Source organism: Alligator mississippiensis, unplaced genomic scaffold (genome assembly GCF_030867095.1).
Source record: "Alligator mississippiensis isolate rAllMis1 unplaced genomic scaffold, rAllMis1 scaffold_104, whole genome shotgun sequence".
NCBI classification, from domain to species: Eukaryota; Metazoa; Chordata; order Crocodylia; family Alligatoridae; genus Alligator; species Alligator mississippiensis.
Genome location: NW_026775392.1, coordinates 44,747 through 58,287, shown reverse-complemented (window position 1 = coordinate 58,287; position 13,541 = coordinate 44,747). Strand labels below are relative to the sequence as shown.

Here is a 13,541-nt window from a genome sequence, read left to right as displayed (position 1 = left end):
TGATCAGTTGCCTCCTGCTCTTGCCTTTTCCCCTAATGCTCCACAGAAAGCACTGACAGACTCTTCAAAATTAAAGGCAGAAGGATGTGCAATGTACTTTCAGAAACAAGTCACCTTTGTGCCTAGAGTTCAGTCCAGGATATGGGATACTCTCTCATCTCTAGTCTCTTACGGTCAAATTTGGATACCCAAACTCACTCTGAATAGCACCTTCCTCCCCAGAAACTCACAATGAGTTAACTGCATGGAACAATTCAGGATGGCATGGGTGCTCAGTGTGTGAGGGGCCATGGCAATCTGGCACACTCTGTTGTGTGCAGAGAGGAGAGCGAGAAGAGCAATTCACCCCGCCAAAATATCAACTCTACAGAGCTCCCTATGTCCACTCACTGTGGGCCAAAATCTGTCACCCTTCCTTACTTTGGGAAGTGCCACTGCTGGTTAATCACTGCTTCACATATGAGCAAGAAGTAATGTTCCTGAGGAGTGTTTCCTCTCTGGTCATTTGATGGTCTAGAATTAAATTCTCATAGCATGTGCTCTGGGAAGCTAGCACAAGAACAAGATTGTTTAGGATTGACAGAAAAAAACCAAGAGGGAATGCATCCGTTGTTTTTTGTTGTGCTGAATGCAGGTATTGCATTTATAGAGCTAGGTAAAATCTGTGGGTCAGTTCTGATGCACTGGGCATATTATGATTATACTACTCTGTGTAAATTTTTACCACGCTCAGACCTTGGTGTAGTTTCACCTCTGGACTTGTTTCACCACTCAGTTCAACATCCCTGAAGTCCCAGTAGGATATTTGTTTCCTTTTACAGGCAAACCTGCATAGGAGGTCTCTCAAACCACCTACTTAAACCCTGTGTTTCCAACTCAAGAGGTGGCAGATTGAATCTCTACTGCTACTCGTTGTGCAACATTTCCTAACATCAGGGTCAATTCCCATGCTGTCATTCTAACCCACAATTCCTTTTGTCCCTTTCTGCAGGCCTGTGCATATGTCCGTCCACATGTGGCCTACACAATTCTGGGTCTAGCAGGGAGAGCAAGGTGGGAAGGGGGAACCACAGTGTGGTTATAGAGGTTGTTTTGCTGGGACTGTCTAACCAGCAAGAGCTGCAGTGGCTCATCTTGGTGGTGTTTTCCCTGGTCTACGGTGTCACTGTGCTGGGAAACCTCACTATAATCACACTGGCCTCCTTGGACTCTCAACTGCACACCCCTATGTACTTCTTCCTCAGCAACCTGGCCTTCTTGAATATCTGCTATGTCTCTATTGTGGTCCCTAAAATGCTGACTAACATCATAACAGGGAGCAAAAGCATCTCCTACGAGCTGTGTGGAACTCAGGCATTCGTCACTGTGTTCCTGGGCTCTGCTGAATGCTTCATCCTCACAGCGATGGCTTTTGACCGCTATGTAGCCATATGCAACCCCCTGCGCTACAATACTATCATGAACAGGAGAGTGTGCATCAACCTGGCAACAGCTTCATGGGCAACTGGCTTCCTGGCAATGGCCGTTCCTTTACCTTTCTTGTGGCCAGTGCTGTGTGGCCCCAATGTCATCAATCATTCCTTCTGTGAAAGCCCGGCCCTTATCAAGATATCCTGTGAGAATACCTCCTACGCAGAGGGAATATTGTTTATAGGTGGTTTCTTCACCCTCATGGTCCCTCTCTTCCTTGTCCTGGTGTCTTACATTGGCATCATCCAGGCTATACTGAAGATTGGCTCTGCGGCAGGGCGCCAGAAAGCCTTCTCCACGTGCTCCTCTCACATGACTGTGGTGACCATATTCTATGGGACGGGGATGTTCATGTACATGCAGCCCCAGGCACAGCACTCCCCAGACAAGGACAAGGTGGTTTCTGTCTTCTACGCTGTTCTCAACCCCATGCTGAATCCCCTTATCTACAGTCTGCACAACAGGGAGGTGAAGGGAGCCCTGGGCAGAGTGCTGCAAAGGTACAAGGCCTTTGGAAGAATATAGCCTTCCCTTCCATATCTATGCAATGCGGTGTCATGTAAAGGGCATTTAGACACACACAGTATTGTTTGGCCATTTCCAGCTGCCTATAAGCAGGCCAGGGGGAGTCATGAAAGGGCAGATAGCACCTCACAGTGAACTGCCAAAGTCTGTGTGATAACCATGGAAGTCAGTTAAAGAAGTTGACCCCAGCAGGGATCTTGCCCCTTCACTACATGTGAAATTTATCTGTCACAGTGATCTGTGCCTAGTCTGTGACCAGAAGTCACTGTTTATGGGGCTGTAAAGGTTTAGTTTTACAAGGACACACTGCTCTAGTATAGTAGAGGTCACATGGACAAAAAGGAAAGGAAGAGGAGCACCCCTGTCCATACGGGAATGGAAACGGGCCAAACAGTCAGCTTGAAGGAGCTTTTATCCAGTCTGCAATGAAGATGCAGCCTTGTTTTGCCAGCCTGACAAAAGTACTGAGCAGCATGCATGGATACTTTCTTCCACTCGGGGCAGAGCATTGGCTGCTGATGAATAGATAGACTGGACCGAGCCAGTGAGACTGCAGAAATCATGAGGGGCTGAGGAAAATGCTCAGAAATGCTCAAAAGCCATTGTTTATTTATTCTTGGAGCCGTTAGTGTTAAATGTACGTCTTTCTCACATTCCTAAACCGAAATAAAGTTTTGGCCATCTTGATAGTGCATCCAATGCATGTTGTTTTTGCACCTGAGTTAAAAGCAGTTTGCAGAGCTATACTGCCAGAAGCAGTGAGGAGACAGCAGAATTGCAGAAGAAATAGAAGTTTTATTAGTGGGACATTAAGGCCATTTATTTAGGGGTGGAAAAAAGGACAGCGGTTTGGTAACACCTGTGAAATGAAGAGTTGGGAAGGAATCAAGTGGATTATAATGAGCCATGAAGTCAAGTGACTTCCTCATTGCTGCCAGAATAGAAATGATGCTGCCACTCCCAGGCAGTTTCTTTAAACTTTGGGTAGGCCAGCAATGAAAGAAAAGTGCAAGTGCACCCCCACCCCACTCATCTGCCCCTGCACTCATGTCCTGGTCCTGTACAGATATAGCTGCCTGCTCTGGAGTCCCTGTTATGTGGGCCACACCCCACAGCTGAAGGGGTCCAGCTGCCAGGGATATGGGGCCAGGGCCCACAGCCCCTTGCCCCCCAGCAGTGCCCGAGCCCCAGCTGCTGTCTGTGGGAGGTGATGGTTGCTCTGGATGGAGTGGAGCGCGGAGCCGGGTTCCCTTGCCCCCACTCTCCCTTCCCCACAGGTGGCATGGCTGGAGCGGAGGCTGTGGTGGGGAGGTGGATGCAGACTGCCCGCTGAAGACTCAGGGCTTCGCACCATGCTGCCCTCCCACTAAAGCATCTGGCACTCAGTTGGACGAACCTGGCACTGGTGGGTGGGGAGGCTCAGTCCAATGCCAGGAGCCCTACTCCAGCCGCAGCGCCATGGCAAGGTGCCCCCTGCCTGCTCAGCAGCAGTTGCAGTGTGGACTCGTGCCCCCCATTGCTGCCAGGCAGGCAGGGGGCGCATCAACATGGTGGCGCAGCCGGCAGGGGGATCCATGCAGTGGCACTGAGCCTCCTTGCACCGCTCTGCCCTCAAGATCCCCTGGGGGGAGGGCAACAGGGCACCAAGCCCACAGGAGGGAGCCCACATCTACCCCCACCCCACGCACAAATCTGGGAGGCATGTGCCCCCTTCCATACCCTGCTGGGTGTGCGCGCAACAGTGGGGAGCTGGCCGCACCACTGCCCCCCCAGACAAGCCAACTGTGGCTCCATCCCACTCCCTGACCTGGCCCCGCAACCTCACATTGCTGGCCTGGCTGGGTGATGTCCCCAGTCCCTGTCCTACTCTGCCCACTCCCTCCTTCCCGCCCTCCCTCACTGGGGGCCTCAGTCTGCCCTCCCCTCCCCTGCATAGGCTTACCTGGAGGGAGCTTCTCTCCCTACTGCCTAGCTGCCATGTGCAGCTGTGTACATGTACATGGTGCCCCCTGCTTCCGGTCACCCTCCTCCTACTCCCTGCAACCCCAATCGCCCCTTGTAGGCTGGAAATCTGTCATCCTGCAAGGGGAAACCCGCTGTTTCCTGCATTTTCTTTTTCTCCTGTAAAGGGGAAAATCCATGTTTTTTTCCTTAAAATGGGAAAATCTGCATTTTTCCACATTTTTCCATGGCAATCGGAAAACCCAGATCCCTGACTTTAACAAGCTGCAGGCAGCAATCTTTCCTTTTTTTTTAACAGAATGTCACATGGGCCACAGCAGTGTGCTGATTGGGCCACAGGTGGCCCGTGGGCCATGGGTGGAGAACCACTGCTCTAGAGCAGGGGTGGGCAAAATGCGGCCCGCGGGCTGGATGTGGCCTGCCAGGCCATTCTATCCAGCCTGCGGGGACCCTAAAAAATTTAGAAAATTAATATGTATTTGCCCCTGGCTGCCTGTCATGCGGCCCTAGATGGATTGCCAAAACTCAGTAAGCCGCCCTCCGCCCGAAATAATTGCCTGTCCCTGCTCTGGAGTCAAGCTACGACTGCCTAGCTCCGTGTCATACATTCATAGATGTTAGGGCCAGAAGGGACTTCAGTAGGTCGTTGAGTCTGACCCCCTGCCCTCGGCAGGAAAGAGCGCTGGATTCAGATGACCCCCAGCCTGGTACATATTTATCCTCCTCTTAAAGACCCCTAGGGTAGGGGAGAGCACCATCTCCCACGGGAGCCAATTCCAGATTGTGGCAACCCTTATGGTGCAGAAGGTCTTTTCAATGTCCAACCTAAATCTGCTGTCTGTCAATTTGTGTCCCTTGTTCCTAGTTACTCCAGGGGGTGCCCTAGGAAATAAAGCATGCTCATACCCTTATCTTGCTTACACTGCATTAAATGGCAAATGGTATAGAGACAAGACCCTATTGCATTTGCACTTGAGTAAAAGTAAAAACTAGCAGAAAGATCAGGTGGTCTAAACTGCATACTATATTCTCCTAGCAAAAATATGAACATTGCAGTCTACATGAAACCATGCTACATGGCGATAACCTTTAACTTGTTGTTAATTTCAGTGTCCTTTTAACAACTTGTGTTTTAAAAGTAATTATTGTCCATGGGCTACTTTGAAAAATACCTTAAATGTAAAAATGTATGTGAAGACAGCCTCTCTTCACCCAAGGTTGAAAGTTGATATTCTTTTTCAAAATCTCAATAAATTTAGGTAAAGGAAGTATGGAAATGTTCTCTGGGATGCATGGATGGATGGATGGATGGATCTGTATGTAAATGCTCCTAAACATGATCTATGACAGGTAGTTTACCCATTATGACACTTATGCTTTAATATGTGATTATTACTTTGTTATTTTTTAATGGTTCTATCCCACAAATGCCAGTGAAGACTCGAGCAATTTTAGGAAGGATGATCCCGTACATTGTCTGTCCATAAGGGATGTAATAATTCTGAATCTATTGATTCCTGAAGGGAGCAGTCCCTTGGGATTCTATCCCATCCCATCCCATCCCTATCATTCCCGCTGTGCCCAGAGTCAAAACCAAGGTGCAGGGGGCTGTGGGCTTAACAGAAACCTTCTCTCGAGGCCCAAGGTGGTTCTTTCAAGATCTTACATGACCTTGTGTCTTCCGTGTGAGGTGAGCCCATCTGAGTCTGGTCCTGGCTCTTGGTTGTGCTTGTTGTCCCACTCGCTGGTCAACAGTCCAGAGGTTTTCATGGAAGCCCAGAACTAGGCAGGCTATTGAAGCTGTTTCCTCTCAGAACTGTGGAAATACAGAGTTGATATGTGTTTTTCCATGATGCAGGTACAGCAAATCCTGCTGACCTTAGTTTGGCAACTAGCCTTATCTCTAAAAATGTTGCTCGTCTTAGGAAAGCTAATGGGACATGGCTCCTTCTCTGTAAATGCATGTCACCTTTTCAGTCCTGACAATTACTTGCAAGGGTTTAAACCTGGCCCCTTGAAACTTGTGCAATATCCAGAAAGAAAACAAAGGTACTGTTCATTCCAGCAGCACCTCTGACAAGTGCCTGCGTAAAATCCTAGGCCTCCCATTGTGCATTGAGGATCGGTGAGATGCAGCTTTGGGCTGAGAGGGAAATCAATTCCAGAGCCAAGATTCTGCCACGCTCGCACAACTTTATTTCAGGGACTGCTAGAGAAGCACCCAGACATGTCAGCAATGTCTAATTCCCAGAATTTAGCAAGTACAGGGAGGTGGCCAGGGAATGCCTGTGAATTCAGTGCAGGTAGTACAAGGTCATGCAATGCACCAATAGGTAGCAGTGGGGATGGGAATCAGTGCCTCCACTCCTGCAGGCTTGGATCTTGCCTGGTAACAGGCCTGAATGGGCCCTATTAAAAAGATTTTGTTTTTAAGACTTACAACATATGTGCCAGGTAAGAAGCATTGGAAATGCAGCTCCAGCAAAGCTAGGATTGTACATTCCAGTCTCATACAGAACCTGGGAATCCGGGTCTCCCCCAGGTCGAGCCCTGACAAGGTTGTAATCCCCCACATTGGCCTGGCCTTTGCTTTATATCTCTTGGTATAACCCTAGGTAGTGTAGTACAAATATGCTAGATTTTATGCCTAACTTTAGACCTAATGCTTTATTTTGGCAAATGTGCTTCTGTATCCAGTATGGCTTGCAAGCAGATTCTGCATATAAGTTAAAGACTGCTTAACACTTAGAACTAGCACAGTGACCTAGAGTTACAGGAAGCCAGGGGTTTACTAAAGGGCACCAAGTTTACCGCAGTACCCCTGTGCAAAACACGCAGGTGCAACATATCCCATAATAAGTTGAGCATAGCTACCTTTGAACTTCGACATCCTGTGGAGACGTAGATATGATCATGGAAACTGTGACGTCTGGAATAGAAGCTTGTAGAAATTGTAAAACAGCCACTAAATGCATAGGTCACAGCATGCTACGGTTCTTTGTTTAGGTAAGCTATAAAAGACCCCTGGACCGTACCCCGGGGTCGACTCTGCTTTGGGTTACTTAACCCCTTTGTCGATCGATCGCGCAATCAATAAACTTACAATGGACCTAGCCTGAGTGTGACTCCCTCCTTGAGGTATTTGGATTAAGGCTTCAGGGGCACGAAACTAGCAATTTGTGCAACAGTAGTGCAGTGCTCAGCTTGCCTCTCTTGCCAAGTGACTGTTTCCTGTTTCTTGCTGTTCCTCTCACTTCACTGCGCCGTGGAATTCAGTGGCATGCGCCAATTTGGGAACACAGTGTTGGGACCCTTTGCTTTTACATGAACGATTCTAACAAGCCTGCATTCAGGCGAGGGCAGGAAAAGAGCGGTTGCAGAAATTGGCTGCAAACCCTTTCCCCATGTTTCATTTTTAAAAGGACAAGTAGGTAGAAATCTGCCAATCCCTTTCTCTTGCTGGAAGTTTCCAGAATGCTGGCAAAATACACCGCAAGGAAGAAGCCTCCTAAGAGGGCTTCCTCGCTGAGGAACAGGTTTGGTTTTTTGTTTGTTTTCTTATTATTTAAATTTTCTGTATTCCAAGCCAAATTCCAAATCCGAGAGTCAGTCCAGAACCGTAAGTGGCCCTACCACCAGCAACCATCCTCCACCCCCATCTGGGGCTTCAGGTATTCCCAAAACCTTTGGCGGGCATCCTACTTGCAGGCCTGAGCTCGGAGGCTTACACACCCCCACGCACATAACCCATCCCCACCACACACACACCCACTCCCCTCATTTTCACCCCCTACTCCCCAACACAATATAAAAGAGGAAGACTGTGTTTTAAGCTGTTATGCAATTGCCTCAACATACACTATGCAAATGTGCATAAACCAGGACAAAAATATTTATTGAAATAAAATTAAAATATGTTATAGTAGATCTTTGATTTTTAGCATATGATTTGTGGGGCGAGGTTTCTGGTTCCAAAATATCACTACCTTTCCCCTCCTCCCTTCCACACCCTCCCAGTGCCTCCCAGGAGGAGTACTTCTGGGGCAAGGGCGGAGGCAGGGTAGAAACTTGTGGTGACAAAGGTCAGGGGTTAGGGGTGGGACTTTTGGTCCCAAGATCCTGACCGGGGTGGGGTGCCTGTCAAGGGACAGAGCTACCCTTGTGGCCCTTGACAGCTCACCAAGACTCATTAAGTGGCCCTCCAGGCAAACTAATTGTCTACCCCTTGGTTAGGACTTCCCCCTTGGCTTGTTAACAGAGGACCCACAGGTTCCTTGGTCTTACTTTTATGGCCAATATACTTCTAGAATTTCTTCCTGGTGTCTTGAACCTCCCTCCCCAGATAGAGCTCATTTCTTTACCTCTGCCTTCCCCATCTTTGTCCCTGCAGGTTCTTGCTATTTCCTGATACACTTCCTTGGTGACCTGCCCATTCTTGCCTTGCCTGCATGCTTTCCCTCTGCATTTGAGACATCCTAAAAGCTCCTTGTGCAGCCACGTTAGTCCCTTGACATTCTTGTGCTCCCATTTTTGGGAGGCTTCCAGTGCTCTGGCCGTTAGAAGCTCCCAGCTCTCCTGGGTGCTTTTTACCATTCAGCCTGTCTCCCTATGGCACCTTGGCTATTAACTCCTCGAGTTGGGGGAAATCTTCCTTTTTGAACTCTACCAGCCTAGTTGTGCTGACCTTGTCCTTTTCCCCCTCTCAGGACCTGAAATTCTATCAAAAGCGTCAGGGACACTTGGAAGGGCGACTATTGCTGGCTCCCCTTCCCTGCACTTCCCCCCATCCTTGTGCTCACCTCTGGGGTCAGATCTCCACTGCCAAGTGGGTCCTTCCAGGGTAAGAGGTGGTGGCAGATAATGTTGGAGAAAAACCTCCCTGCCTGCTGACCCTGGCTAGGAGGGCGCTCCAGGCAGGACAGGGCCTGGATTCCTTCTCTTGCTTGCAGCTGATGCACCTAAGGCCGAGTGCCAGCTGTGGGCTGCCTTCATGCCAATGGCTACAGGAGCTCCCTCTGTAGACCACAAGTACACTGCAGCCACCACTGATAGGCCTCTTGCAATGTCATGGAGCAAGGTAGACATTTCAGTGGTGGCCTGGACCAACGTCTGCTGCGTGGCCTGGCCTGTGCGTGGTTGTGGCTGGCTGGATGCCTGAAGTGGATTAACTAGAACCATTTCCCTTTAAGCATTGCTTGGAGCTCATGAGGTCAGAGGAGTGTCCCTAGGCAGCTCCCTGATGTGTGGGTAGGCTGGAATTGCACTTACTTAACTATGGCTTCCCCGGCCAAAGGGCAATGGAATTGGCTGTGGCATTACTTGCGTAAGTGCTGCTTCTGAATGGGCTACGGTGCACAGCAGTGTGTGCAGAGCTTGCAGCTGAGGGCAGAGCCTGCCTGGAAAGACTGTGCCCCTGGATGAATTGCTGGGTACTTTCAGTGAGCTCTGGGCCTGCTGCCTGGCAGTAACTGCAGAGTTGTCCCTCTGCCTCGGCTGCATTTGTGAAGTGCCTGTGGAGGTCTGCAACATTAATGGGGTTGACTGGTAACGCACGGCCTGGCAACTGAGCACTCCCCACCCTCCAGTCTTCAACCTGCTCCCCGTAGGCGGAGCTGCTGGGGGTGGGGGAGAGTGTGCTGAGGTACCCCACATAGGGGCAGGGAGGTGCCAAAGTGTCCTGGTGGCCAATGTAGCAGGTTGCCTTGTAAACTGTCATGGCAGCTCCTTGCATGCTCTGGGAGCTGCCTGTCCTTGTTTGCCTTGTTTAGTGGTGGGTGAGTGTGCGTATGTGAGTTCCTGGGGACAACTCTTTTTCAGTGATGTGGTGACCTTTCTGCGGGTGTTGACCTGCCTTCGGGCACTATCTCAGCTGCCCTCTGAGCCACGATCTGGGGATGCACAAGCCAGCCATCACCCTCTACTGGGTGAAACAAGGTCTTGAAAGCACAGATTCACTTCGACAAGACAAATTATCTATGGCCACATCCTGAAAGCAGCAATGTCAGTAAACTAAAGTTAGTGATTGTTTTGATGCATTGGTGCGTGTTAATGGTTTCTTAACAAGGCCCAGGGCAACTCATTTAAAAGGCAAATAATTAATGCTGAGGAAACAGATGAGCCTCTTAGGTGACACGGATCCCAGGTGGAAGGAAAAAGATAACAAACACAGAGTAAGTTTCCAAATGAATTAACTTTTGGTTCAATTTTGTTTGTAATGATGTAAGCCTCGCTTTTGTGCTCTCTATGCAAAGTTTCATTGAAATTGGGGGTGGGAAGAAACGTGTCCTATGCATCCTTTGGCTTTGCCCACATTATCCACAACAGGAAAGTTAACTACCCATGTTGTCTCCGGGGAGTGAGACAGGAGATGGAAGAACTGTGCATCTTTCATCTTGAGATCAGAAAAAAAAGATTTGAGGCTTAATGGCAATCAACAGTGGGTGAAGTTTTGTTCTCTTTAAGAAATGGTGTCTCTTCACATGGGTGGGGAATGGACATCACAATTTAGCTCAGGTCTCTGTCAGGCAGAGCAGATTTGCTGCACCTGCTGAAAATGCCCTCAGCCTTCCAGTCATTTCAGATGCTGTTTGTGCTCTGTGCAGCTGATCAGAAGCCTTCTTTGGCCTTAGGAGATCCCATGTACGAGACAGAACTGAACATGTCTACACAGTGCACAAAATGTGCAGTAGAGTAATTATACTGTGCATTAGCATATCATGGTAAAAGCCATGTGAATGGGCCAATGTGCAGTACAATTAGTCTTTTGTGCATTAGCATCACTTAAAACACGTTCGCTGGTGCTACTGCGCAGTAGTGTCAGTTATTACACATTGAGTTAGTACCTGTTACTACAGGTATTATACTTCATGCACTGCAACCACAGTGCATCAATGCATATCTAGATGTATCCATTGTGTAGCAAGGTGCTAGCTGTCCAGCAGAGTCAACATTGTTGTCAAGTACACATGTGAGGAAAATTCCAGGCCTGTGTGAAGACAGTGACAAAACTCACCTTGACTTCAGGACAGCAAAGATTTCATTAATAACCCTATCACCATAACAGCAGGGCACATTTCCATCATTAATGGCATTAAGCTCATAAGAGACCTGGGAGGCAGCCAGCCTTCTATTGTAGTGGTGGGGTCCTGAGGCAGAAGTACATCATCTCGTGGTCACTGTTGTGACAGCTGAAAATTACGTCTGTGTGATAAGGGTGCTTGCTGAAGGCTCTCTGAAGATTAGACCAAGTGTTTTTCTGTCATTTGTTCAGATATTAAGCTATATGTTGGTGCTAAGAGCCTAATTAAAGTCTAAGATGTAGTATGAGGCCTAGTAAATTTAGCAAAGCCTTATACAAGTAGTGATGGTAGGCTCTGTGGCGTAGTTAAAATTAACCTTATCAGAAGAATGCAAGGCTTGTACCGCTATGGGTCAGTCTAAGGAGAGATGAAGTAAAAAGAATCTGAATGGCTGTAAGTTATCAGCACTGCTCAGAAGTTATAAATTGGCTGGCACATCCGGAAATCATTTAGAAGGAAGAAACAGCTCTGCGAAAGGAACTACTAATTAGCTGTTGACCTGGATCAGTGGGCCCGCGGATCTCAAGGAGCCCAAGGATTGAATACCAAGGTCCTTCCCAGCACTTCTCAGACAGCGCTGATCGGGGACACCTGACTTCGCTGAGCTTTGTGGAAAGAGAAACTTGTACATCAGGAATCAGAGGGGACTACCAATAAGTTGCCAACGTGAATTATTATCGTCTGTCATTATCTGTCTTATTATACTACGCTTAGTCCTGTTTTTGTGAAGTCAATAAACCTTTCTTACCTTTCTACCCCAGACCATACTCTCAATCCCAAACCCTCCACAGGCAGCTGGGACAATTGTTGCCCAAGTTGCCATTCACTATTACCTTTCCCACCAATTCTTCCCTGCTGCTCACAGACAGGGAAGTATAGGTGGGGAATGTAGTAGTGGATGGCCACTTGGGCAGCAGTGACCACAAGAGGATTGAGTTCAGTATCCTGAGAAAAGGAAGGATGGGGAGCAGTAGAATAAGGACCCTGGACATCAGAAAAGCAGACTTTGACTCACTCAGGGAAGTCATGGGCAAGATCCCCTGGGAAGCCTGACTGAGGGGAGGCCAAGAGAGCTGGCTGTACTTGAAAGAAGCCTTACTGAGAGTGCAGGAACAAACCACCCTGATGCACAGGAAAACTAGCAAGTATGGCAGAAGACCAGCTTGACTTAGCAGGGAACTCTTTAGTAAACTAAATCACAAAAAGGAAGCTTATAAGAAGTGGAAACCTGGTCAAATAACTAGGGAAGAATATAAGAGTATTGCTCAGGCCTGCAGGGATGAAGTCTGGAAGGCCAAAGTGCAATTGGAGTTGCAGCTTGCAAGGGATGTGAAGGGTAACAAGAAGGGTTTTTACATGTATGTCGGTAGCAAGAGGAGATCGGAGAAGTGTGGATCCCTTACTGAATGGGGCAGGAAACCTTGTGGCAGAGGATGCAGAAAAGGCTAAAGTGCTCAATACCTTTTTTGCCTCAGTCTTCACAGGCAAGGTCAGCTCCCAGACTATCACACTGGGCAGCACAGTTCAGTCTGGGGAGGAGGTGAGCAGCCCTCAGTGATGAAAGAACAGGTTGGGGACTACCTAGAAAAGCTGGATATGCACAAGTCCATGGGGCCAGATGGGATGCACTCAAGGGTGCTGAGGGAGTTGGCTGATGTGATTGCAGAGCCGCTGGCAATGATCTTTGAAAACTCATAGTGATACAGAGACGTCCCAGATGACTAGAAGACAGCAAACATAGTGTCCATATTTAAGAATGGGAAAAAGGAGGATCCAGGGTGGTACAGACCAGTCAGCCTCACCTCGATCCCTGGAAAAATCATGGAACAGATCCTTAAGGAATCCATTTCTAAGCAGTTGAAGGAGAAGAAGGTGATTAGGAACAGTCAGCATGGATTCACCGGGGCAAGTCATGCCTGACCAACCTGATTGCCTTCTATGATGAGATGACTGGCTCGGTGGATGCAAGGAGACCAGTGGATGTGGTGTACCTTGATTTTAGTAAGGCTCTTAATATGGTCTTCCCCAGCATTCTCAGAGGCAAGCTAAGGAAGTATGGGCTGGATGAATGGACTGTAAGGTGGATGGAAAACTGGCTGTAGCATTGGGCTCAGAGAGTAGTAATCAATGGCTCGATGTCTGCTTGGCAGCCGGTATCAAGTGGAGTGCCCCAGGGGTTGGTCCTGGGGCCGTTTTTGTTCAATGTCTTCATCGATGACCTGGATGATGGCATAGAGTCATCTCTGCAAGTCTGCAAGTCTGCAGACCCTCTGCAAGTCTGCAAATTACGCCAAGCTCGGGGAAGTAGTAGATACACTGGAGGGTGGGGCTAGGATTCAGAGTGACTTAGACAAATTGGAGGATTGGGCCAAAAGGAATTTCATGAGGTTCAACAAGAACAAATGCAAAGTCCTGCTCTTAGGACGGAAGAACCCCACGTACCGGTACAGGCTGGGGGCAGACTGTCTGGGCAGCAGCTCTGCAGAAAAGGACCTAGTGGTTACA

General features: G+C 48.6%; 1 protein-coding gene across 1 annotated transcript; it reads left to right on the top strand.

The window, feature by feature from the left end:
• Positions 1 to 991: 991 nt before the first annotated feature.
• LOC132247474 (olfactory receptor 2B6-like) lies at positions 992 to 1,995 on the top strand (the record flags this gene model as incomplete). Its single annotated transcript, XM_059720204.1, has 1 exon — positions 992 to 1,995. A coding segment is annotated over one exon (1,004 nt), but the record flags the coding sequence as incomplete, so codon positions are not given.
• Between the last annotated feature and the right edge of the window lie 11,546 nt (positions 1,996 to 13,541).